The 27,818-nt window shown below is 41.4% G+C and overlaps 1 protein-coding gene across 4 annotated transcripts in view; it reads right to left on the bottom strand.

Annotated features, from left to right (window-relative positions):
• The window catches only part of cntnap5l (contactin associated protein family member 5 like), a 131,174-nt gene that overhangs the window by 72,638 nt on the left and 30,718 nt on the right, over window positions 1-27,818 (bottom strand). Inside the window, exon 2 of one of the 4 annotated variants that reach the window (XM_083557754.1) lies at window positions 7,902-8,137. The exons of 2 other annotated variants lie outside the window; for them this stretch is intronic. In XM_083557754.1, the coding sequence (XP_083413880.1) occupies window positions 7,902-8,137 (236 nt within the window). Of the gene's footprint in view, window positions 1-7,901; window positions 8,156-27,818 lie in introns of all 4 variants that reach the window. One more of the 4 variants, XM_083557753.1, reaches the window with a different exon arrangement.

Here is a 27,818-nt window from a genome sequence, read left to right on the forward strand (position 1 = left end):
TGATGTTCTTATTCCATGGAACCAGTACCAGGATGTATGTATTGATATGGACTTCAAAGCGCTTTTGTAGGCCGCTCTGGATCAGGGATGTCTGCCAAATGCCACTATATGTAAAAAGTTTATCCTTGTCCAATATGGCAAGCTTTTTTTTTTTCTTGATTTTTTAAATACATTTATTTTTTTACTACTGATTAAGAATATAGGGCTAAATTCAGCATCTTTGTCAAAAAAAACATGAAGAAAAACCCCTCAATGACTTTCCTGTTGCTTTGTTCTACCCCTATTATAGGTAGCTATAAAGCCTTCAAGAACTCTACGATGTTTCCACAATCGTGTTCCATTTCTCCTCGGGTCACCACAGTCCTAATATAAACTCCTGTCCATCCTCGTCACTCCACGCAGCATCTTCAATTCCACCTTTAGCTCCGCCTCCCACTTTATCATCAATGCTACGGTCTCGAAACTTCTGCAAGAGTGAAAGGCAAAGTTTCTATCGCACAACAAATGTCTGGCGATTTTAGATAACTAGTAATGCAAACAATATTAATTCAATGGCTATTTAATCAATTTGCAACTTGGACCTGCTGTTTAGTCTTCTGGACTGGAATCTGAATGCGGTACGTTATTGTGATTAAGCACTTTCAGGCAAGATGGCATCCTCCGTGCCCTCTCATATATCCTTGTCAGCGGCATTCCGACTCCTACGCGGAGTTCGAAATGCGCACTTCAACAGGAAGAAGAAAAAGAAGAGGACGTTGTTTGTTGTCTGTTCTCGCGCATTGCGAGTGCACTTTGTGGCATTTATTGAACGCAATTTACAGACTGTACAAAGACGGAAAGAAAAAAAAAAAATGAAATAAGGACATATAATACAAGAATAGATGTTTCTATTCTTTTCATTCCGGACCACCGGGGCACGTTCCTTTCGAACCCTATACGCTTGTTTTCTTGCCAAGTATCAACTACACTATAAGGGAAATTGTTTTTTTCCCCCAAAGTGTGGGTGCTAAAGACACAGAGGAGCTCGAATCTCTGATGCCTTCGTAACTCTGAAACTTGCTTCTCAGAATGATCAAAACATTTCAGACCCTTTGTGTTCAGGAAAGGAGAGGGTTTTGTTCCTTCTACCAGATCCCTTAGGGGAAGGTGGAAGCTCAGTGGCTTAAGGTTCTACATAGCTGATCAGGAGGTGGGTAGAATCACCAAGCTGCCATTTTTTTACTTGAGCCCCTAAGCAAGGCCCTTATCTCTCAGTGCGCCAGAGGTGCTGCATCATGGCTGAGTGTCTGCTCTGGTCTGACCCCAACTTCCTGACATCTCTGGGGTATGCAAAGAAAGAATTACACTGTTCTGTAAAATACATAATGAAGAGTAAACGCCTTCATTGCTTCTTTACTTCCTTCCTATATTATTCCTGTAAAGCCTTTTACACTGATATTCATTTCTTTCTTACTATATTCCTTGCTGTATTCCTTTATATATTCATTCATCCTTTCTCACAGTATATTCCTTACTTCTATCAATTCATTCCATCCTTCATCCTTCCTAAACTCCTTCCTTCTCTTACAGTACACACCTTCCTTCCTCCCATCCCATATTCCTTTCGAAATTCCTCCCATCCCATATTCCTTTCGAAATTCCATCATTCCTATATTCCTTTTTAAATTCCTTCCTTCCTATATTCTTTCCTTCCTTCCTATATTCCTTCCTTCCTTCCTTCCTATAGTCTTTTCTAAATTCCTCCCATCCCATATTCCTTTCAAAATTCCTTCCTTCCTATATTCCTTCCTTCCTTCCTATCGATATTAATTTCCTTCTTCCTAAATTCCTTAATTTGTATATTTCCTTCTTCCTAAAGTAATTCATTCCTTTCCCCCACATTCAATTCTTCCCATTTTGCTTCCTCCCTTCCCATATTAATTTCTTCCCATCTTCCTTCCTAAACCAATTCTATCCTTCTTCCTTCCTAAACCGCTTCCTTCCTTCAAAATGTCCAAAATGTTTGCGACCAGAGAATCTTCAGCAGGAGTCTACAGAACCCGACCTCACGGCAGAATAACGTTCCTCACAGGTTACTAAAATAACGCTGGCTGTTCATTACCGTCCTCTGATTCTGCGCCGGCTCTGCGGGGAGTCGGATGTGCAGCAGACATGGCTGTGGATCCCGCAAGGAAGAAAAATGGCTGCCTTTTTTGCTACATCGCCACTGCAGAGATCCACAAAAAACTAGATTAATGAAGAAGAAAAGACAGAGTGAACGAGTACCTTTACTGCACTGCCGAAATCCAGAGGCCAGAGCTGACATCAGGGTCTTGCTTGAGAGACCATTGGGGCTGAAGCCTTGCGTGTAAGAGAGCTGATAAATTGCTATTTGAAGCCTATGACGCATTGTTTTTAACACCGTGGCATATTTGCTCCTGGCCCTTGAGGAGATAATGGGAAACTGAACAGGCAAAAAAATCTTGAAAGCCATGGCAACAGATGAAGACAAAGTTAAACCAAAAATAAATAAAAATGCCCAATGCCATCTGCTGCAAGGCACCTGGACAGACTTTTGGCAAGGAGGCACTTGATAATCTGAGAAACAATTTAACAACCAGAGACCTTCAGGAACACTTTGGTAACATCACATCAGAGCAAAGTCAAAATTCAGGTTTGCAAGAGGGGAATTTATGCGTTTTTGCCTGAACCGTGACCAAGTCTCCATTCCTGGATTGATCAGGCTTCGGAAACACGGTTTACAGCTACACCAATGCTTGGGTAACTCCCAAGCTAATTGGCTAACCACTAAAGGGGGTTGGGATATTTTCTAGGACTTTTTCTTTGGCTTAAGACACCTAGGTGTAGGTACATCGGTACCAATTGCTTTGCGAATAGCAAACCAATTTAAAATCCGATTCAAGTTCGCACCACGTTAGCAAAACAAAGTGTACGAGAGTTACCTCAGAGCCCCGGGATGCCAAGATACACCTTTATCCGGACAACTGGCAGAAAATAGAAGTGGACTTTTCCTTAATGACATTAGAAGTCTTGGAGGATTTGAATTCCTATTATCAAGGAAACCAAGCCGAGGAACGTTAGCAAACCCCACTCCAGAGTCCCTCTGGTAACCGTTCACCAGAATCCGTACATACCTTCACGGATTTATAGACAAAGAATCTTTACTATATATGAACTCCTAACGGATAGTCACGGACTTATTTCGAGCTCCTTTACATGGGGAATAGGTTCTTTTTGCAATATGTTCTTCCAAACTTTAAATAGTTCTATTCTAAAGCACACTACAATCCACACCGTCACCGCACGTGCATCAATGATCCTCGGCCACTCACAATCCAGTCGCCGCTTCACCGATGAGCTGCAGTTTTGGAGACGCTCCGACCCAGTCGTCTAGACGTCACAATTCGTCAAACTCGCTCAAATCCTTACAATTGCCCATTTTTTCCTGATTCCAACATTAACACATTGGCACACACATCACTTGATGCCTATTAAATAAATCCACCTACCAATAGGTGCCATGATGAAGAGATCAGTGTTCTTCACTTTACCACTCAATGTTATAATGTCAATGTTATTCCTGATAAGTGTACATTCTACATTTCCCAGACAGATATGGCTGATCACTAATCTGGAAAACTTGAAGTCAATGACAAGCACAACAATTTGACTTCTGCGAAGACTCACAGGTAGGACACTTTACTTACATGCTACACATTTAAACTACAGACTTTCCAGCCTAAAACAACGGCTGTATGGTATAGACGTTAACTAGACATTAAGAGTAGTTCAACCAATCTTTTCTTTCTTTCAGCTAATCAGTGTTGACCGGGCCAAGACAGACGATTCGGATCAGGACGAAAAAAAAACACAGCCGACCGAATTTACGGCTTCCTGCTTAAAGAGGATACGGAAGCGAGTTCCACAGATTATGCAACCGGCGATATTATTTAAATTCGGCCTGAAAGCACGCCATTGTTCAGCCTCTTGTTGACCTTTCTAATGGGCCCTCTAGTCCGGCTATCCATCAGATCGGACCTGTTGCCCTGGTTACACAGCTTCATTGTGCCACAACACACCGGGAAAAGAACGTTTCGAAACCCTGGGAGCATCTCAAGCATACCGATATGTTTGGTGTGCATGCTCTGATGATACACCCATCAAGCGAATTTTAGTGTCCTGTGGGGGTTTTGCATTGAAAAGTATAGCATTGTCTGGGGATAGCGTGATGATTTACTGATGAGTGTGCATAAACGACTCAAATCTTCGAGCGAAACGTGACTTTCTTACAAAGAAGAAAACGATGCCACTGTGGGACCTGAATTCGAAGCACAAAACGGAACTGCAATAAGTGCACATTTTATTCAACTCTGCTGGAGTCGTATTCGACGCGACCGGCCGTTTAAACGTCAAACTCCGGACAAACCTAGTATTCCTGCCAAAAGGTTCAGTATCGATGCCTCGATACATTAATAAACCTATCGACCTGCCAGGGCTCTAGGGTTACCGAACAGCTGTTTGCGTTTCTTTTTTTATTTCGAAGACTTTATTGACCGAATCCTCCTTCATATCCGACCGTGTGGTGATTATAGTATCAGAATGTCGACTGGTTCTAATGCGGGAAAGAGCTGCATCAGCACTTATGTTATGCAAGCAATCTGTTAGGGTATGATTTTGGGAAAGTCAAGAGGCTGATATACAGTAGAGGGGGATCTTTCATTGGGGTCCGGGTCATGGGGGGTGAGCTGGTTATTGGGAAAAGTTCATAAGAAAACTGTGCAGGCAAGAACTCATTCAATCCCAATCAACAGTTTCCTCCCCATGATAATTCCAGTTTATTTCTTCATTGGAGTTCTTTTTTTTTTTTTTATTTGAATATAAATTGTTAGGATCGGATTGTTCAAACACGTCTAAATCCACCCCGATATCGTTTCCTCTGCGGTTCGTCGTCTTGGGCTTAAGATCGTTTGCGCAAACTTGTTTGAGGCGAAAATGTAATTACGGGTAAAGACCGTAAGCTCGTGCATCTCCGGAGACGTGCGTGGATCTATAGCTCTGCTGTCAGAAACCGTGGCGCGGCGTTAAATTATACACCTTCCTGAGGAAAAAGCAAACCGCGGAATATAGACGTTATACGGTGACTAGCAAAGTGTGCTTGTACGCATGCTTCCCGTATTTTGTCGGGTTACGGATTTGGAAGTTTTTTGCATTTTATCTACATCTTAAACATCAGAAGCTGCAAAGCTGTAATGTCCTTCAATGGGGTAGAATTAAATTTCCCCATGAAGATGTGCTTTCCATGGGTCTGAGAGGAAGATCTCCTACTATAGGGCTCTGACCTCAATGCTGATGTTTTGGGGGTGTGGGAAAAGATCGAACATCTAAGTATTGCAACAGCTAGACCCTTAAACAGTAAAAGAATGTATTAGCATTAGGGGCACGGCACTAATGTTAGCATCGATATCCACCCGTTTCCTTGGGGGCGCTGCTGTAAAAGGTTATTAGGGGTATAACATCCGCCGGGAAAGTCCTAGCGCTGTTGACCGACTTGCGCCGATGTTTTGTTTGCGTGCGGTTTGTTTTTCAGGTGGGAAAATGTTAAAATGGCGAAACAACGTGCTGTTCGTGGTTGCACTTTTGTGGCTGCTGTGGTGCGTTCTTAATGTCAGATTTCCTAAAACGATATCCGGTTCCTAAAAGCAGAAACATCCCAATATATCGCCTTGCTTGCAGTAACACAAAATATCGTATCGCAACCCCCCGTATCGCGATACGCATCGTATCGCCCTAATCGGTACCACCCTCGTGGATGAACACAAATCTCCACAACCAGGTATCAGGTGTCCCAATTCTTTTGTCCGTAGAGCACAACACTGATGCTAATCTCCTGAAAATGTGATTTTTTTTATGTAAATGTTATAACATTAAGTCTCGAGCGCAACAATTCACTGAACAACCACAAACCCCTTAAAACTCACCGGTTAATTTCGGGACCCTCGTGCTGGAACAGGTTTGGGTTACAGGGTTCAAAATAAAAGGAAAATTTCACACTTTCAATAAATCCTATACAACACAAGAAAAGAGCTTCTGTGGCTGGGAAAAAGAAAGAAAGAATTTGTCCCAATACTTTTGAACTCATCCTGTACTACAGTATACGTGCACTTTTTTTAAAAATCCTATTGTACAGGAGCCTCAAAGAGCGATTATGAGCGACGCCTTCGAACTCGTTTAATTATTCACTTCGTTCGGTTCGCCAGTTAATTACAAAACCCTTAATTAACCACATTTCCCTGAAAGAGGGAAAAAAAAAAACATGATTCTAAACCCAGAAATGTTGTTCTCCACGACCGGATACCACATCCCTTTATATACAAATGCCCCAAATGCCTTCAGACACGGGGGCAGTTTTTTAAAAGCACAATGTAAAACTTTATTTACAAAAATATGCTGGAATAAAGAACACAGGAATTTTGCCTAAATGATCTGATAAGGAGTTTCAGCTCACAATTTTCGATGCAACATATACACACACATGAAAAGACATGTGCATTAGATAGATAGAGAGAGGGATAAAGAGATAGAGACATTAGACAGACAGATAGACAGACAGACATGCCTTCAAGTCGACTTGGAAAATTACAAAATGCACACAAACACGTTTTTCCCCCTCTTAGCTCGTGGGGGCTTCAATACTAATCATCATCTTTTGGTTAATAGTGGGAAAAAATTTCTCTCTCCCTCTCTCTCTGACACACACACACACACACACACCCTGTCTCTCTATGGGCGTTTCAACACCACATCCAAAAATGTGTCTGATTTGTCATTCTCTATGCAAAGACGTCTGGCTCGTTAGTTTCCTGCAGTACAGCAAATAAAAACAACTATAATAAAACAATTTAAATATGAATAATCTTAGAGGTGGTTGAAGAGGTCGGAAGAGAAGTTGAGAAAATCACACCATCCATTCACTGTACCATCACACCATCTCAGACCCTCACACCCAAACACACACTGAGCAGCGCGGTGAACTTCAAGGGAACGTCGAACTTATGCGTTTAGAGCTGCACGCGCGCCACAGCTGGTTTCCACGCGCTCTCGTGCCCGCCAGATGAGATTTTATGACGTCATAATTACGAGCACGCAAGCCGTCAAAGAGTCACGCGGTGGAAGAAAGATTGAGAGAGAGAGAGAGAGAGAGAGAGAGAGAGAGAGAGAGCGCGCGCAATGCTGTTCACCGAGTGGATTTTTACGATCGGATTTTTTTTTTTTTTTTTACATTATTTCCGCTCGCCCTTTTCTTCTTTATCCTCCTTTCTTCCGTCTCGTCACCCGCAGGTAGACTCATGCGTTCATGTTAAAAATCACTGGTGGCACATTTTCTCATTTCTAATCCATCATCGAGACTGGAAAGCGAGCACGTGAGTGAACGCGGAAGAAAATGCGGGCTATAATCGGTCAGAGTTCCACACCATCAAACCCAGACTGTACCTGCCCCTGATACAGATCCACTCAAGCCGATGATACAGATACAGGGTGCAATAAAAAAAAAAGAAAAAGAAAGGATAGAATGAAAAATAAAGTCATGCGCCGAGACACTTGGTGCGTAAAAACACACACAGGCTGTATTTGTCTATATATTTATTTATTTATTATTTTAAATAACAACGCATCCTGATGTTCTCTCCTTCCAAGAAGATGGTATGTATTATCCTACACACACACACACACACACACACACACACTTTCGGTTCTTTTTATTATCCAAAACGCGAAATTACGCACCAGGACGCACGCAAAAAGGCGCGCCGCACAAGAGGACACCGCGCGCGCTCTTCCTTTATAATACTCCAAAAAAATTAAATACCACAATAAGAATTGAAAAGAGGAAAAACACTCACAGCTGCTGGCGCCCAGAGCTGAAGTGAGAGCGGTGAGGAGGGTGAGGAGGAAGACGCGGATGGAGCGGTGGAATCCCATCGTTGACCCAAAAGAAAAAAAAAGAAAAGGGGAGAAAAAAAAAAAAAAAAAAAAAAAAAAAAGAGCAAGCCTGATCCTATTTTCCAAACGGGATCTCCAGCCAAGCTTTAGGCTCCAGCGGAAACGGCTCAGAGACTCCCAAGTTTCTCTGCTCGCGCTACTTTCGTTCTCCCACCTCTCTTTCTCTCTCGCATACACTCGCGCGCGCACACAGAGAGAGATAGAGAGCGAGAGAGAGAGCGAGAGAGAGAGCGAGGGGATCACTGGAAGCGTCACCATTAACGTATTTCTCTCGCGCGCGCTCTCTCAAACACACACTTCAAATTTCAAAAGGACTTCATTTGAACAATTATTTACACACAAATAAAAACCAGCAAAAATCTGCACAATAGCTTTATTACGCCTAATGAGGTCATCACCTGAATGCTTGAGAAGTTCTCAGAAGTTGAGTGCTGGTTGGTGGCTTTTCCCTCACTCTCCAAATCCAACCCATTCCCAAACCATCTCAACTCAACTTGGGGGCAGGTCATCTGATGCAGCACCAACAACTTCTTAGACAGAAACGTAGCTCTTACAGAACCTAGAGGTGTGTTTGAGGTTGATGGTCCTGCTGAGTACAAAACAGATGGGATGGCATGTTGCATCGAAATGCTGTGGTGGCCATACTGGTTCAGTGTGCCCCAAATGTTGACTAGATCACCAACAAGATCATGAGCAAAACATCTCCACACCATCACACCTCCTCCTGCACACTTAACAGTGGGAACACCACATTCAGGAACGCTCTGTTTACCCTCTGTCTGAAAGAGAAAATCTCAGACTTGCACTAATCAGACCAAAGGACCGTTTTTCACTGATCTAAAATGTCCATTCTATTGTGTTTCTTGGCTCAAACAAGTCTCTTCTGCTTTTTCTTCAAATCGACCATGCAGTCTGACTCACACAGTCTCCATTGAACAGTGGATGTTGAGATATAAATACCAATCGAACTATAATCTGCATTTTCTGAGGCTGGGAATTCTAATACATTTATCCTCTGCAGCAGAGGTAGCTCTTGGTTATCCTTTCCTGCCACAGTCCTTACGAGGACCTGTTTCATAATAGTGCTTAATGGTTTTGGAGACTGACCTTTATTTGAGCAGCATTAGTAGTTTATTAGTTTCGCAAACACGCCTTTGTAGAAAAAAAAGATGAGCTAAAACCAGATCTTTTCCTATTGTGTCTACAGGAAGTTAAGTTACAGCTGTACCTCTGCCATGTTGATCCGTATTGTACGCGACTCTCAGGACACGCCTCGGTCTCCGTAGCGTCGCGACACGCCGTATTCGCGTAGCATCGGCGGCGAAAGCGAGGAGACCTCGATCTGCGTAAAACATCGGTCACGGATTATTGATGTATAATACAAACGCCAAAAACCGATGCATCACATCGTTAACTTTTATGGCGATGCGATTCGGCGAATCTTAACCCCTTTTTTTTTTAAACTATATGTTTACTATAATTTACTAGAACAGCTTTAATCCTCAGCAACTTATAAAAGAACCTTGAAGTCTTGTTTAAAAATAAATAAATAAATAAAACACAACCATAATCATTCTAGCTGACAAGTTCAGGGATCCATTTGAAGAAGATTTGCCCCCAAAAAAAAAAAAAAAAACACGTCTGGTATAATATTACTATCATTAATTCAAGAATATGAAAGAAAAAAAAAAAACCCAAACAAATGAAAGCAACGTCTGCGTACATACAGAGGACGCGCCAGTCTGTCGACACGCATCCATAAGTCATAAACAAATACCCCGGTGCTCGTCGCGCTCACGAGGCGAAAGATGTTTAATGAAAGGGATGCTGGCGTGTAAATCAATTCCGTCTGCTAAGGAATCTCTCTTTACTCGCTGTGCGAGACTTCAAACACATTATCACCTGGGCCTGGTCTAGACCTTTTCTTCTCATCTCTTTCTCATTCTCTTCACCTCGTCCTTCATTCCCCTTTTACACTATTCAACCTTGATTTGCTGTCATGATCCATTTCTCCTCCTTCTGAGATGTTGCTCCAATAGATTTTGTGGAGATTCATTCAGGCACAAGGGTGTTAAAGGCAGGTACCGATGGAGGCGAGGAGATTTTAATTCATTTAGGTTCAATAGGGTTGAGGTCAGAGCTCGAGAGCAGGAGATCCTCCAGTCCAAACCGTATGTTCTGGATTTGTGCATAGGAGCATCGTCATTCTAAAACATGTTTGGGTTTCCTAGTTCAAGTGACAAATAGAAAAATTATTTTAAAAAATAATAATGGCAACCCTAACCCTAGATTTTTTTATGAAATATTTTATTAGTTTTTTGTGATTCAACATTAATTAGCAGACCCCCTGCAGTACCGACACAGTCCACTAGTTGAAGACTCATGCTTTAAGATGTTTTTGGATTCGGAAGCATGAAATTTTCCCTTTCACCTGAACTAGAAGATCCGAACCCGTTTCACCATGATGATCCCCTTGTGCAAAAGCCAGCTCCATGAAGATATGCTTTACAGTACATGGGTTAGAGTGGAACATCTTGACTGGCCTTCTCTAAAACCTAAACCCACAACATTTTGGTGACTTCGTAAACCGCCATCTCATCCTTCGAATACGACCTTCAGGACGTTACTGGTGAATTATTCAAGTCAATAAATTGGCAGATTGGTTATAGAAAAAAAAAAAACGGTTTGGGAAGCGTTTAAGCCTCAAACGTAGTTCACTGCAGACAGCGTTTATTAAAATAGGAGTCCGAATCGGATTCCACGTTGTGACCGCTTTCTTTTGGTGGCTTTTCGGCTCGTTAATAAAGCGAATTCCTGACCTTCGTTACGACGAGATGTTTTCCGCGGCGCACACGATCAAAAATACGAATACGGCATAAATTAGAGGCAAAGCAAAGAGAAGTGATCAAAGACGTGGCACCGCAAAGGGGATTTTAGGATGACAAGTTAAAAGACCACCCTCTTGAACTGAGTAAAATAGGAAACAGAGACAAAATGCATTTAATAAATAAAGCAAGAGCCATAAATAGATGTATAATAGAGTGATCGATAGAAAGAACACAGTAGGTAGACAGACAGACAGACAGACGATAAATACATAGATCGATATATATGGAAAACGGATCAATGAATACAGTTGATAGATATCTAGATTAATATTAAAAGAGAGATCAATCGATAGATAGATAAATAGATCAAATTTTGATCGATAAATAAATAGACACAGTAGATAGATATAGATCAATAAATAGATTGCTAGACAGACAGACAGACAGACAGACAGTACAGTACAGTAGATCGATCGACAGAGACAGACAAAGAGACAGACAGACAGTACAGTAGATCGATAGACAGACAAACACTGCATGAATTACTGGTGAATGGGTAAAAAGATGTTCAAGTAAACAAACAAACAAACAAACTAAAATATTTGCTGCTGTATTCCCCCTGAAGACTTTGTTTTGAAGGAAGGAGGAGAAGAAAAACAAGTAGAAGAAGATGAGAGGAAAACATAAATAAATAAATAAAACTCCGCACACTGCATATACAATATTGATATTGTGACTCGGTTTCAGCGAAAGCTCTGTGTGTGTTCCATCCAGAGCCCATGCAGGATTTCAGGCCACACACACACACGACCCCGTGAAGTGATGAATGTCGAGAGCCACCCCGTTGGAGCTCCAATAATTACTGCGGTTCATAAATTTGCTTTATTGAAGGACAGTCTTTGAAAGCACAATGAATAGTTACCACTTGAAACTTTAACGTTCGTAAAGCGGGAATTTTGGGTTCCTATCTATTACGCATAACATTATCCTTAATCACGACGACTGCAACACATTTTGGGTTGAGGAGAAAAAGAAAAACAAACAAAGACGGGGATGGAATCGGTATGCAGAACAACTCCGGATTTATTACTTTAAAAAAAAAAAAAGAAAAATGTGCACTGCGCGTCACGCAAGCTGCCACGGCTGGATGCGCACAGCATCATTTGAAATGTTTATCATTAAGCCTTAGAGGGATGGAGGGGGAAAAAAAAAAAAGGGGAGAGAAAGAAAGAGAGAATGTCTATGTATATCTTTTCATTTCTTATTTGCCCTTTTTTTTTTTTTTCCATTCCTCCAACACTGGCAAAAACAAGTGCCAATATTATGCCAGTATTACAACAAAAACACCAGGGTTATCGGTCGCCCTTTAGAGGCCCTCGGAATCAACAAGCCGCACCCTGATTGGTTAAAGCAGCTGCTTCGAACTACTTGGATTCCAATCAAAAGGACGCCTGCAGCGTTCACAGCCACGGCTTTACGGCAAATCCGTTCGATCCCAGGCTGGAATCTGTTTGCATAGAAAACAAACTGAAAAGAATAACGTGTGGGTCTTCGACCGGTGGTGAGCGGCGGTACTGCAGGGGCTCCCCCTGATTAACGTTGAATCGCAAATAACTTTGTTAAAAGAGAAACATCGTTTTAAATCGTCTTAACTATATAATATAATTAGCCTAATATGATTGGTTTCTATTAACATCAGTAGCTACAGGTCTGTCACATTTTGAGGTTCCTGCCCCATGGTTCTATCACCTTAGGGGGCCCTTGTCCTGAAAAATGTTGAAGACCCCTGGAAGAGACAATTAGCAAAATTGACACTGTGATTCCGAGAGACATTAGGCACTGGTACCTATTATAATCCTTTTTTTAAAACCTTCCTTCTGCTCTACCATATCTCCGTCCTTTTCTAGGGTCCCTTTTGCCTTATAATGTAGTCTTCTTTCGGCTTCTCCCATTAGAGGGCACCACAGCGGATCATCAGTCTCCATACCCCCCTGTCCTCTACATCTGCCTCTTTCATCTCAACCACCTGCATGTCTTCCCTCACCACATCCATAAACCTCCTCCTTGGTCTTCCTCTTTTCCTTCTTCCTGGTGTCTCCATCCTCAGCATTCTCCTACCGATATACCCCATGTCCCTCCTCTGCACATGTCCAAACCATGTCTAGGCCATTAATTGTAGCACAGCACTGAAGTCCAGAGCTGCTTCGTGTTTTGTTTTCAGTCGGCATGGTGAAGTTATTCTAGCTGTGTATTTTTGTGGTTTGTGACCTTGAGTAATAGATCCGTTTATGCTGACTGAGACTGTTTGCCCAGGCTTCACCCATTACTGACCATGCCCATGAGATTTGGAAAATAAAATCAACCTCCAGGTCCACCCCCCTCCTCCCTCAACCCCCTTTCCTTTTTGACGCTTGGACCCAAATCGATCGGTCTTCACCCCGTGCAATACGACCGCATTAAACCGACCCAACGAGTGCGAAGGAAAGCGTTGGACCACCAACACGACTTCGAAAGCTCGATTCTATGCGGAATCCTCTCAAACTTTGACAGACGGGAAAAAAATCTCAACAATCCAATAAACAATTATACTCCGTCCTTGCGGTGACCCCGGCGTCTCGGATTTGCGGCGTCGCCGTTAGTCTTTTCAGCGTTCCGGATGCGTTTTTGAGATTGAGAATAAATGTAAAATGGAGACGAAAAGAAAAGAAAAGAAAATAGAGGGCAATAATATGAATCAATAGTGATACTTACTCAATTATTTATCCGGGATACTATTTCTGCATTTCGCCCTTTTGAGTCTCTGCAACTTTTCATTCCATTAAACATTAATGAGAGAAATATATATATTTCGCCCAGATTTTTATTATCTGCGATCTTTAACAAGTGTATCGTCTCACCTTGTTTACTGAACTCGCAGACCGGTGTAAAGGATCCACCGTCTGCTCGCTGCAAGGAAGGTTTGCTGCATCTTTCGGCGTATAGGAACGACGACTTTAGAGTTTTGCTTGTGTGTGTGTGTGTGTGTGTGTGTGTGTGTGTGTGTGTGTGTGTGTGTGTGTGTGTGTAAAAAACAAACGATTTGCCAACGAAGACTACGCGGTTTAAATACCATTATGATGCCACTGCTAAAGAAACCACATCCATGCGCTGAGAATGAAGTCATTACTACAGCAAGAAACCTAATAAACAAAAATCAGCAAGTCTTCTTTCACTGGAGCCACAACCGAACCGCCTGCATACACCGTCTCCAACACGTGCATCGATATTAACTCAATAAAATTATCAAATACATTTAGAAAATATAATTTTTACACGTTTCTTTTCTTTTCCCTGTGCATTCGTTTTCTGGGGATTCAAAATTACCGCTAATTATGTGGTTTTGTTCAAATTCTACATAATAGAAAACGTATAAACGCTTCATGAAAGAGCTCGAAAAAAGGCCGTCTTGTGAAGGTTGGGAAGATGGAGTGGGGTGACTGGAGAGTGAAGGAAAAGCAGTTCAAAGCACTCAACACCAAGTTTCTCAAGTTTGTTGGAAACCAATTTTAGGTGATGACCTCATGAGGACTTTGGACAACTGAAAAAAAATTAATGTTAAAATCTTAAAAAAAAAAATAAAAATACAAAAAAAATAAAAAAAACATCAAAGAAAGTTTGTCCAGCGTGCGCGTGTGTGTGTGTGTGTGTGTGTGTGTGTGTATAGTCAGGTAGTCTGTGCTCTCTGGTCATCCTGTTTCCCAGCGGAGCCGAACGAAAGTCAAGTCAATGCAGAGTCTGTAATTCTTCTGCTAATGGAGTTTTATTGCAAGTCATTTTTGCTTCACCAGGATTTCCAGACCTCCTGCGCACCCACAGCACCACACCGGCAAAAGATTTGGGATGACGTGGTGGTGAGGTCAGGAGGCAGCAGTCCATCAGTACCAGACATGACTAAAAAGCCTTTGCAGCCAAATGAACACTAATCTCCACGAGCACACTTCAAAATCTAGTGGAACGTCTTTGCTGGAAAAATTATAACCGTGATTTTGGACTAAATGTGGAACGCCAAAAAGCACAAACATCTTATGTTCCGTTGTATCATAAGTAAGAGTCTAAAAGTACAATAAAAGTATAGGTTGGTTTGTAAGAGGCGGATGAAAAGGACAGGGGGAGGGGTATGGAGACGGATGATCTGCTGTGGCGCCCCCTAATGGAAGAAACCAAAAGAAGAAGAAGAAAAGTATTAAGTATAGAGATACATAAAAAGGGATTTGCAGATGGATGTTGACACTAGTGCAGATTTAAAGTATCCCAGTGTGATGGGGACTAAAATGTACATGAGCTGAAATTAAAGCGACACTGAGGTGTGCCAGTCCAGCGTCCAATTTAGAAACAGACACTGGACTGTTCCTATGGATTTTTTTTTTAAATACTAATATTTGTCAAACATAATTAGAAAAACCATAGGAGGACGATCCGCAGAGGGTTTTTGATGTGCCGCAAACGGCAACCCGCTGGCGTTCTGGAAATCTTCATCCGAGCAGATTCCGGATGTTTAATGCGTTGTGGGTTCGCCGCTTTGCTGCTCTCGTCCTCTCTCGCTCGAGCGCTGAAGCACTCCCCCCCCCCAGGCTGAAAGATGCCGATCAGGGCAGGTAACCCTTTCAAAACCTCAACTAGAAGCTGAACCAGTCAAAATCCCTGCTTATACTCTGCTAAAGCCGTAATCCCATCTTCCGGATGGTCTCCCTGCTCTCATTAGGTTAGCCCCCCAAAGCGGCCGTCGCTGCAGGGCGGGAGAGTAGATCAGCGGGCGAAATTGGCGAGTTTGCAAGTGCCGCAGGAAGGGAGAGAAAACTATTTACCTTAGTAAAGAAAAATGGAGCTCCGAGACGTTTCTCGGCGCTCGTCTCGTCGTGTCGAGTCCTGAGGCAGAAACACTAAGAGGATTTTGAGTCACGGCTCATTTGCAGAAGCTCGCTATAGAATCAACTCACCCCAGATTCTGAGTTAAAACGCTTTCAATTTAGTTTCTTTCTAATGAAGTGATTTAAAAAAAAAAGGAATGGTGGAAACATTGAGTTTTCTGCATTTCTTCCGCAATTTGACCAGAAACTTCATCCGATCGTTAAAGACGTTCCAGAAACGCCAATCTGATTGAAGATATCTTCATAGTCGCCTTGGGCAGCAATGACGTCACAAATGTTTGGCGATCTATTCTGCATTATGATTTCTGGTACAGTGGCTGAGAAGTGCAAGACTCGAACAAGACTGAGGAGACCAACAGTCATGCTGAAGGATCTTCACAGCTCAGTTGCTGGGATTGGAGTAATGGTCCAAATCTGAAAGCACTATGTAACAAATCTTTCCACGCCCCAAGACACATCATCTATTCAGTAAAGAACAATGGTGGCAGACTCGTGCTGCGGAGATGTTTCTTATCTGCAGGAGTCTTTTTTAGAACTTAAGAAAGAACAGATGCAGCAAACTATCATGGATCACTGCAGGAGAACCTGCTTTAGTGGATTTATAGCATGAAGTTTGGGAGAAAGTTTCAGCAAATGAACAGCTCAATGTTCTACAGTGACCAATTCCTGATAAGCCTCACCAAAGCAACCTGACCTACTATACCTGGAGCTAATCTGGCAAGAAGAATTTGAAAAATAATCTATCTATCTATCTATCTATCTATCTATCTATCTATCTATCTATCTATCTATCTATCTATCTATCTATCTATCTATCTATCTATCTATCTATCACCCTCTTTTAATCAATATCTACCCCTCCATCAATATCTACCCATCCACCCATCTATCTATCCACCCATCCCTATCACCATCCACCCATCCCTATCACCATCACTATCCATCCCTATATCCATCTATATTCATCTCCAGCCAGCCATCCATTCATCACTATCCATCCATCCATCCATATCCATCAATCCATCCATTCACCCATCTATCAATCTAAATCAAACATGAAATTGGCCAAAAGTATGTGGACATTTTTGTTAAAAATCCCCTCCTGCAGCTCTAATTAGATAGAGGAAAGAAGAAGAAGAAAAAAAAAAAAAAAAAAAAAAAAACCAGCTTGTTTTGATAATCAGAGCTCTAAAGCAGGAGATCTTTCACTTCAATCCTCCCAACTGCATCGTCACAGCGCTGGCTTCGTGCACAGGGGCATCGTGGTGCCGGAACAGGTACGAGTCTCCTAGTTCAAGTAAAGGAAAAAATAAATAAATCTCACGCTGCTACATCCAGGACGTCCTGTACAACAGCATCCTTTAGCAACCAAGCAGGGCTGGAAACATCAGGAATTCCAGTCCTCGTCTCTACATAGTGTCCCTGCTCCAGTAGTGTCTGTGTGCTACTGTCTCAGGGATTAGAGTATTCGTTTAGAGTCTGGAGAGTCGATCCTTTCCAGCGAGCGTGCACATTAACAGCTTTTCTTTGTTCGGTTTAGAAGTCAAGCTTGCCACCGAACGTTCTGCTTTGAAGGCAGCAGTCTCCATGAAGTCCACTTACACACGTGGAGAGGTAGTGTGTCCCCCCCCCCCCATTTTCTTTTCTACGAATCGCAAAAATTGCCTGTTAAGCTGTGCATGATTAATAGCACCTTCGGAATGATTTCACTGCTCGAATGGATCCATGGATGTGCTGGAGATTATTGGAGAAGATAAGAGCTATGGTATGATCACACACACGCACACACACACACACTGCTTTTACCTGGAGGCTAAGCAGAATTTGGCGAAGGTTGCAAGGAGCAGGGATTGCGATGCAGATAACGAGGCAGTGCAATAATTATTTGAACGGATGGAGTTATCGCTCCTGAATCACTACGATACAGTTTATAAGTCTGCATACTAAACGAGCCGCCCCACCAACTAAACCCTAAATCAATACGCCGAAACAAACCGCGCCTTTTCGGGCCCGAGCGAATTAAGCTTTAAATCACGCGAGCGGCGTGCACACAGTTCCGCTCCGAGAAAGCAACTTGTAATATATCTTCATTTGTCCGGCCGATCGCGATCGTGTCATGTTGCTTCGAGTCGCGGGAATCCAGCAGGAAACTTCTAGATAAATCTAAAAATATATAAAAGCACCCAGTCACCATTCCTTACAGACTGCAGCCATTGCAACCAGAAAGTCCCGAATCTCGGCGCCGCAATCATACTTTCGCTAGATTCTTCACGTGCGCTCGGCTAGCCTGCGGGCAACTAGCAAAACTCTGGAGCGGAAAATAAATGTAACTAAAAGATTCCGGTCTCGACCGGGAACGATTATCGCACGGAATTGTTCAGTTAATGACGGGAGCGAAGACAAAATTGTGCAAGGATCGGATTGAAATTAGCGCTCTAACTGACAAACTCAACTATTTTAGACACTCCAAGGGTTCGTTTTTAAAACTTTTGAATTTATAATCTATAATCATGTAAAAAGATGCAAAAATATTTAGTTTTCAAAATTTGTATTCAAGCAAATTTGACCTATTTTAGGCCTGTTTATTTATTTATCTAGATTGCTGTTTTTGTTTTTTCACAATTTTTTTCTCCCAATATGCCCCATGTCCCTCCTCTGCACATGACTGAACCATCTCAATCTAACTTCTTTGACCTTCTCCAAAACGTTTACAACCAGATTTGTAGCCAGCAGGAAAAACATGAAAAACGCCATTGAATCACCTCTTACACACACCTCTTACACACACTACACTACATGAACAGAATTTTTGGGAAAACTGACTCTTCCAGCTATAGGTCTCGAGTTCAAATCCCAACCACACCAAGGGGCCACTCCTGGGCTCCTGAGCAAGACCCTTAACCCTGTGGCTGCTCGGTTGTATGAATGAGATGAACACAGGCCACGCTGGATAAGGGCATCTGCCCTAAACGTGGTTCTACATTTGTGGAACTACAAGAGCATGCCATGCTGTACATGGGTTGGAGTGAAACATCTCCTGCTATAGAGCTCAAACCTTGCCGAACACCTTCAGGATGAACGAACGCCCCTGCACCTCAGGCCTCCTCACCTCAACCTACATCAGTACCTGAATTTACTCACACAAATCTCCACAAAATCAAGAAACATCTACCCAGAAGAGTAAAGGTTAGTATAAAAGCAAATGGGGACTACATGAGGGGGGTGAATGGGTTCAAAAAGAACATCATACCAGGTGTCCTCCAACTTTCCTCCATATAGCGTTTATAACTTGGACTCTGACATAATGATGTGACAAATCCGAGGCTTCGTGTTTCGCGCAGGTTAATTGACGAACACCGAACAATAGATCGCACTTTGTTCTCTGAACGTCTCGCTGCAAATCATGCTGGATTCTGGTCTTGCTCTCCAATAGTAGCTTGTAAGTTGTGAACGAATCAAAACACATGGTTTTCCATGAGTAAGAAGTTTCTCCAAGGTTTGCTTGATGGCGGGTCGCGCCGAAATATTTGCTCGCAGCCGATTGGACTTTTGCTCTGAAGATCAGGAGTTCAAATCCCCACCACAACCAACTGTTGGGCCATTGATCAAACACCAGAACCGCTCACTTGCGAGATGCTCACGTATGCTGCGAATGGACGCGTTCAAGAGGAAATACACCAATTAGGATTCGTGTTAACTTTGCCCAAATTCTAATGAAAACTAAGGACCTGACCATCAGCTTTGTTGAAGTGTATGAATATAAAAGAAAAGGTACACCAGACAAAATCAAACAAAAAACATCAAGGGGAATGTAAGCAATAAATAGAGACACTTCAGGTAATTATAATCGAGTGAAGGGCAAATCTCTTAACAGAAACGCTGTTCTGCATGGGTGGGCCAATTCTCATGCAATTGCCTTTGACTGGGAATCAATCTAATAAAATTAAGACATTTTAATATACTATAGATTCCGATCAATACATCGCAAGGCCAGGCATAAAGTCTGGAGGCTACGTTTGCTTCAGGTGTCTTATTTTTGTGCGATCAACACGACATGTTTCACATAAATTCAGACCTTTTCCAAATCCTAGAGTATAGGTTTTTTTTTTTTAATAAAAAAATAAAGAGACAGACTGGGAACGCAATTAATGATTATAAAGTAGTCCCTTATTTAACTTTTTTTTTAATTTATTGATCAGGGTTAAACCATTTTCTTAAAACAAAGAGCTACTCTACAAAAAAAAAAAAAAATAATTGATTTAAAAAATAAATAAATAAAACACCCTTCGTATAGAGCCATCAGCAGCCAAGTGTTACTAAAGAAATCATTAAAAACGTGCAACTACCTCAAAAAAAAAAATTTTTAACCTGTCAGTTGAGTGTTTTGAAATCCCTGCAAGCATTTTTGCATCATGTCAAGAAAAGACCCCAGTGATGCTGCTCATCAGTCTGGAAGGGGTTATAAGGCCGTCTCCAATTTCAAATTCACTCCTCCGCTAACTGGTTTTTTACAAATCAAACTTAAAAAAGACTTAATAAAGTACTCAGTCCACAAATATGGGCAACTCATTATATTCAGTTACACCGTGTAATTCCTTGTGTTGCCTATAGAGGTCTAAACGCATGAAATATGTGTTTCACAGTAAAATGGGCAAAAACTGAGCACATATGGTATCTAAACGAACAAGATCTTTTGACCTGATAAGACCAAGATGATGTTTGATCAGAAAACCTAATACAGAATATGGAGCATGGTGGCAAAGGGGTTAATGCAACTCCAAGAACATGGAAACTTCACTTGATATTCCTTAAAAAAAAAAAAAAAAAAAAAACGAGGCAATGTGTCTTGAAGCTTAGGCTGCACCAAATGGGTCCTACAGCAGGGCCATGATTCCAACAAGACCGGCAATTCAACTTATGAAGCAAACATTGAGGCAAAGTGGACCGAATGCTTTCAAGTTCTTCCTAATGGGACGTTCTACACAGTCTGAATCACAGCTACACATCTGGATCATTGGGTGTACTTCTTTTCTTACCCATCTCTTTAATGTGGGTTTGCTTTTTGGGGAAAAATGACTACATAGTGAAACCTGTACTGCTGTTAAATTAAAAAGCATTGTATACTTAAATTATTCCCTCTACAGGATCCCGGGTTTCTTCTGCTTTGCCGCAGCTCCATATTCAGAAGTAGTTCTGTGTTGATTACCCAACAGCATCTTCCTGGAACGGCTTATAAATAATAAAGATTATATAAAAAAATAAATAAATACAAAACAAACAAAAAAAAAAAACCTGATCCTTGGTCGTACTCACTGCTTGCTGATACGCATTTTATTTCAAATCAATAGGACGCCCCCCCCTGGTAATACTTACAGCCTTTGAGCTCAATTAACAATATCTTATGAACCTCTTTATCCTTGAACAAGCCACCTGACGATTGATTCGTCGATACTCGGGTCGAAATGTTTTGCCGATATCCCGGCTTCATAAAAAAAAAAAAAAGGACTGATTTGCTCGCTAAGAAGCTGTTCGGCGTCCTAAAAAGACGAAACGGTCGGAATCCGTTCTAGTTTCCAATAAATTGAAAGGACATTGAAAATAGAACAAACTTCTGGTAAGCACTCATTGTTTCATTTTAAAGACTATATTTGATACCGTATATTGGCTTGTAACTGGAAATGCGGCCTGAAAGCCAATAAATGTGGGTTGATTCAGGCTGCCTGCTAGCAAACAAACAAAAAAATAGATATTAAGACTGTTGTCAAATAAATGGACATGGGCGGTGCAGGTTACGTTATTCGGCTACAGGGTGAGGAAATCGTTCCGGATTACGGGACGGGAATAAATCGATTTTAAACGAGCAAAATCGGATTCTTATTCTTTAAAAAACGCGATCCTACGAAATACATGAGCTCAGGGCCCGTTCTAGATATTTTCGATGCCCTATGCAAAAATTTTGATCGGATGCCCCTCGAAGCTAAATCCCTCAAAAAAAAAAATAAAAAATCAATAAAAAAAAGAAAATATATTTAATATATTTATATATAAATAATTTCGAGACTTATTTATATAAAACCTGTTTCATTTTTTTGCTTAAATGTGCATATTAAACTTTTATTAAAAAAAAAAAATTAAAGGCTACACCTAGACGAGCTTCTCTTCATCATCTTCTTCTTCGGCCCTGCACAGTATAATTCAAGATAATACCTTGCTATCATCGTAGCCTATACTTACTCTACACAAGTCACCCACGCACATTGACCCGTCTCCAAATCTGAACCCGGCTGCCTTGCAAGAGTCGAAGAAATGCGAGGTAATAAGGCTTTGATTACTTTCCGAAAAAAAAAAATCATCATTCATTGTACCACGGGGTCAGGCAAGGTCATTGTGTGGGGAAAAAAATAAAAGAAAAGTCGACGCTCCATTTTTGAAAATAATGGCCGTCCGTTAATGCTAGCACGGTCTCTATTAGCACGGCAGACTAGCAAAACAAGGTACCGCAAAACTTTTAGTCAAAAGTTCATTAAAAAGTTCAAAATAGTTCATTAGTTCATAGTTCAAAAAATGCTATAGGGAGTATATGGAGAAACTGGTGGACATCTGAGCACAAGATTAAAACCTGTATGGGTTTTTGGACAATCGCTGTTCCACATCCACTCTTTTGTTGGAGACAAAAAAGGAGCAAGTAAAATTCAAGGTTAAACCTTAAAAAAAAACAAACATTTGAAGTCTTTGGACGTCCTGCTACCTCCTAGACCGAGCTGTCAATCAAACTTGGGTGAGCAGAGTGATGGAAAACCTTTAGGAGGGGAAACGGGCCTGACCGGTCAGGATGTGTAGCAACATTGTTGGCCCCGATCAAATCCTGAAGCCTCGAGCATCCTCAATATATGCTACAACCGTACACACACCTCTCCTGGGAATGTGGGCCAGATGAGATGACTGTGGAACGCGAGACAGGTCGCAAGAAGGCGTTTAGTGGATTATTTTATAGATTTCTTTTTTTTTTATCCGTCTAGCCTTTGATTCTTTTATCCTGGCAAACGCCTCGGAGATTACCAGGTCTGTGCTGATCGGATAACGACCTGATCACGAGGTCCTGTAAATTTCAGATTTTTCTCTCGTTCGTCAGGGCACAACAACATTTGGAGCAACAACTGGTGTTTGTATAAATGTAATATTAAAACAGCTGCCCGAGTCACAGGGAAATGCGCTGGGGACTTGATCTTTCACTGAACTTCAAGAACACTTTTAGTGTATATTAGTGCATATAAGATATACACTTCTTGCTGTATATCTACTTGCTGTAGATTCATAAATAACAAGACATTAGCCGAGGGCAACAGAAGCTTCATTTCTTTGTAGTTGTAATTAATAAATGTTCCTATAGAGGATACAATAAATGTGTGCAATTTCAATAACACTACATAATTGCTATTTGTATAGATGCCAGTTATATTGTATACACACAGCAGATAGACAGAGGCTTCTGGACATCCCCATTCCATACTTGGTACCCGTTTGCTGTTATAATAATCTCCACTATTCTAGAAAAGGTGTTCCACTAGATTTTGTGGAGATTCGTGCTCATTCAGCTCAACAAGTGTGTTAGTAACGTCAGGTATTGATGTAGGTGAAGTGAGGAGGCCTGAGGTGCAGGTGCAGTCATTTCAATAGGGTTGAGGTTCGAGCTCTATAGCAGGAGATCTTCCACTCCAACCTACGAATGCTGGAGCAGGTTTGGGTCTCAAAAGGTCAAGTGAAGGGAAATTTAATGCTAGAACATGTAAAAGACGTCTTATATAATCGTGTGCCTCTTATTTTGTGGTAACAGTTTGGGGAGAAACCACATATGGCTGGAAAAAACGTGCATCCAGCTACTTTTGTCGCTCTAGTGTCTATCCATCCATCCATATATCCATCCAATATATCCATCTTATATATCCATCCATCCAATATATCCATCCATCCATCCATCCAATATATCCATCCATCCATCCAATATTTTCATCCATCCATCCATCCATCCAATATATCCATCCAATATATCCATCCATCCATCCATCCATCCAATATATCCATCCATCCATCCAATATATCCATCCATCCATCCGATATCCATCCATCCAATATCCATCCATCCATCCTATATCCATCCATCCGATATCCATCCATCCAATATCCATCCATCCATCCTATATCCATCCATCCAATATATCCATCCATCCATCCATCCAATATATCCATCCATCCAATATATCCATCCATCCATCCATCCTATATCCATCCATCCATCCATCCAATATATCCATCCATCCAATATCCATCCATCCATCCAATATCCATCCATCCATCCAATATCCATCCATCCATCCTATATCCATCCATCCAATATCCATCCATCCATCCTATATCCATCCATCCAATATATCCATCCATCCAATATATCCATTCATCCATCCATCCAATATATCCATTCATCCATCCATCCAATATATCCATTCATCCATCCATCCAATATATCCATTCATCCATCCATCCAATATATCCATCCATCCATCCATCCATCCATCCATCCATCCATCCATCCAATATATCCATCCATCCATCCAATATATCCATCCATCCATCCATCCAATATATCCATCCATCCATCCAATATATCCATCCATTCATTATATACATCCATCCATCCATTATATACATCCAATATATCCATCCATCCATCCAATATATCCATCCATCCATCCATCCAATATATCCATCCATCCATCCATCCAATATATCCATCCATCCATCCATCCAATATATCCATCCATCCATCCATCCAATATATCCATCCATCCATCCATCCATCCATCCAATATATCCATCCATCCATCCATCCAATATATCCATCCATCCATCCATCCAATATATCCATCCATCCATCCATCCATCCATCCAATATATCTATCCATCCATCCATCCATCCAATATATCCATCCATCCATCCATCCAATATATCCATCCATCCATCCATCCAATATATCCATCCATCCATCCATCCATCCATCCAATATATCCATCCATCCATCCATCCATCCAATATATCCATCCATCCATCCATCCATCCAATATATCCATCCATCCATCCATCCAATATATCCATCCATTCATTATATACATCCATCCATTCATTATATACATCCATCCATCCATTATATACATCCAATATATCCATCCATCCATCCAATATATCCATCCATCCATCCATCCATCCATCCAATATATCCATCCATCCATCCATCCAATATATCCATCCATCCATCCATCCAATATATCCATCCATCCATCCATCCAATATATCCATCCATCCATCCATCCAATATATCCATCCATCCATCCATCCAATATATCCATCCATCCATCCATCCAATATATCCATCCATCCATCCATCCAATATATCCATCCATCCATCCATCCATCCATCCATCCAATATATCCATCCATCCATCCATCCATCCAATATATCCATCCATCCATCCATCCATCCAATATATCCATCCATCCATCCATCCAATATATCCATCCATCCATCCATCCAATATATCCATCCATCCAATATATCCATCCATCCATCCAATATATCCATCCATCCAATATATCCATCCATCCATTATATACATCCATCCATTATATACATCCATCCAATATATCCATCCATCCATCCATCCATCCATCCATCCATCCATCCATCCATCCATTATATACATCCATCCATCCATTATATCCATCCATCCATCCATCCATTATATACATCCATCCATCCATCCAAAATATCCATCCATCCATCCATCCAAAATATCTATCCATCCAATATCCATCCAATATCCATCCAAAATATCTATCCATCCAATATCCATCCAATATCCATCCAATATATCCATCCATCCTATATATCCATCCATCCTATATATCCATCCATCCATCCTATATATCCATCCATCCATCCTATATATCCATCCATCCATCCTATATATCCATCCATCCATCCTATATATCCATCCATCCATCCAATATATCCATCCATCCAATATATATATATATAAATAAAGACAATACAATGTATAACCACCTTTTTTCCATGCATACTTTCATCCCACTCTCTCGCTCTTTCTCCCCACGTTCCCATCAGCTTCGATCTCATTCAAGTGCAGCCTTGTTGTGTGTTTCCAGCCACTTGAAGTGATCAGAATGATTCGGGCTCTCGGAATTTAGATGAAGAAATTTATCCATCCTTCAATTCAACCCTCTTTCTGTCTGAAGATGGAGAGAAGCTCACCCGGAGTGAATGTTGATGAGTGGTAAGTAATAATGTGTACCACTTCAGAGCGGTTTTATTTTGTCTACGCCTTCAACAACAGACAAAATCAGCTTTTGTGGAAATACACGCATAACGAACATTCGTTCTTAAACGAGATACGATGACGCACCTAGTGAGCGCCTCACGACGGTGGTAAAGAAATACGATCGTATTAAAAAAGGAACCAGACATAAATGGTGACGCCCAATACCGTTCCAACGTATCATATCTTATGGAAGGTGGTAGCTTAAAGCATTGGTCTCTGGATCAGAAGGTCACAAGTTCAAATCCCAGCACCACCCAGCTGGGCCCTTGAGCAAGGCCTTTAACCCTCGAATGCACTGTTGTAACCACTCTGGATAAGAAGCTTTGCCAAAAATCTAAATCTGTTCACTGAATATTGTGTTTGAGGGCAATTGTAGTCCAAAGCCACTGTAGCAAAAATCCCTTAACATGGAATCTGAGTGGAACCTCAGCATTATGTTTTGAGAATGTTCATGTGGAGCCATCGTCAACAACAAAGCGGTTTCCGAATGAGAAATTTGGTAGTTAAGGTGTTGGACTGTTGCTTCACGAAAAAGATCGAGTTCAAAATCCAGCACCATCATGTTGCCACTGGTGGACCCTCAAGTAGCTGCTCAACAGAGCTGGAAAGTAAGAATTTTACTCCGAGTAAATTTTTTATGAGCTACATTAAGTTTTATTTTTACTTAAGTAAAAACCCATTTAACTAACAAGACATTAAATTGAGAATATTGCTACTTATAAATAGAATATTTGTCCAGAAGTAAAAAATCTGGACTGAAACAAACTTTCAGAAGGGCTTCAGAAGTTGGCCAGCGTTTTATTCCATGTCAGCAGAATTAAACATAAAGACAGGCTATTTTCCAAAAAGATTTCATTTCCGGTCGACCGATTTTTCAGCACCTGCATTTCTATCCATAGCTGGTGCCATGCGGCGATAAAAAACGTGGAAGCAAACGGAAACCTACAAGTCGCTCTGTGGAAATATTCGGAATAAATCAATGGTTGTGTCAATCAAATCAAACATTACCTTTAATATTTCTTTGCATTAGCAGTGCTCGAACTGAGATGGTTCACAGAGGAGCTCATTGCAAATGCACCATCAAATGCAGATATTTAAAGCAAGTCATGTGTGTATTTAAAATAAGTTCACAACACACACCAATATGCACCGAGCCGCATACGCACTGCAGTACAATAGTGACTGCAGCCTGATCTCTGAGAGAGAGAGTGTGTGTGTGTGTGTGTGTATAAAGGCAAAAGACTGATGGCTCCAGCCTCCAACCAACAACGTTTACTGGAACACTCCGAGTCGTTAGCACAATCCCTCTGTCGCCACTGCGACTGTCAGACTCCGGGTCCTGCTGCTCGGAAACCCAAGTTTTTGCAGCGTGTATCAAGTTAACAGCCGATTTGTCAGGAGCTTCCCTTTCGCACAGGAGCCCTCTAATTCATCCGTCCGCATTATAGCTCTTTCGCTTGGTACACCGCGGCAGTCAAGCAGAACGGCGGTAGGTTGCGCGATGAATATGATCAGCAGGTAGCTGATGATATACTGTACCCCGATGCTTTTGAGCTTTCGAATCAGCGAATGAGTGTTCATGGCTTCATGCAGCAATTAATGCAGGAAAAAAAACAAAACATGCAGGTTCAAGTATGATCAAGGTCAGACCTCAAACCTATTGGGGGGGGGACACCTGACTTTTCCAGCC

The sequence above is a fragment of the Silurus aristotelis genome, assembly GCF_946808225.1.
Source record: "Silurus aristotelis genome assembly, chromosome: 13".
Classification (NCBI taxonomy): domain Eukaryota; kingdom Metazoa; phylum Chordata; class Actinopteri; order Siluriformes; family Siluridae; genus Silurus; species Silurus aristotelis.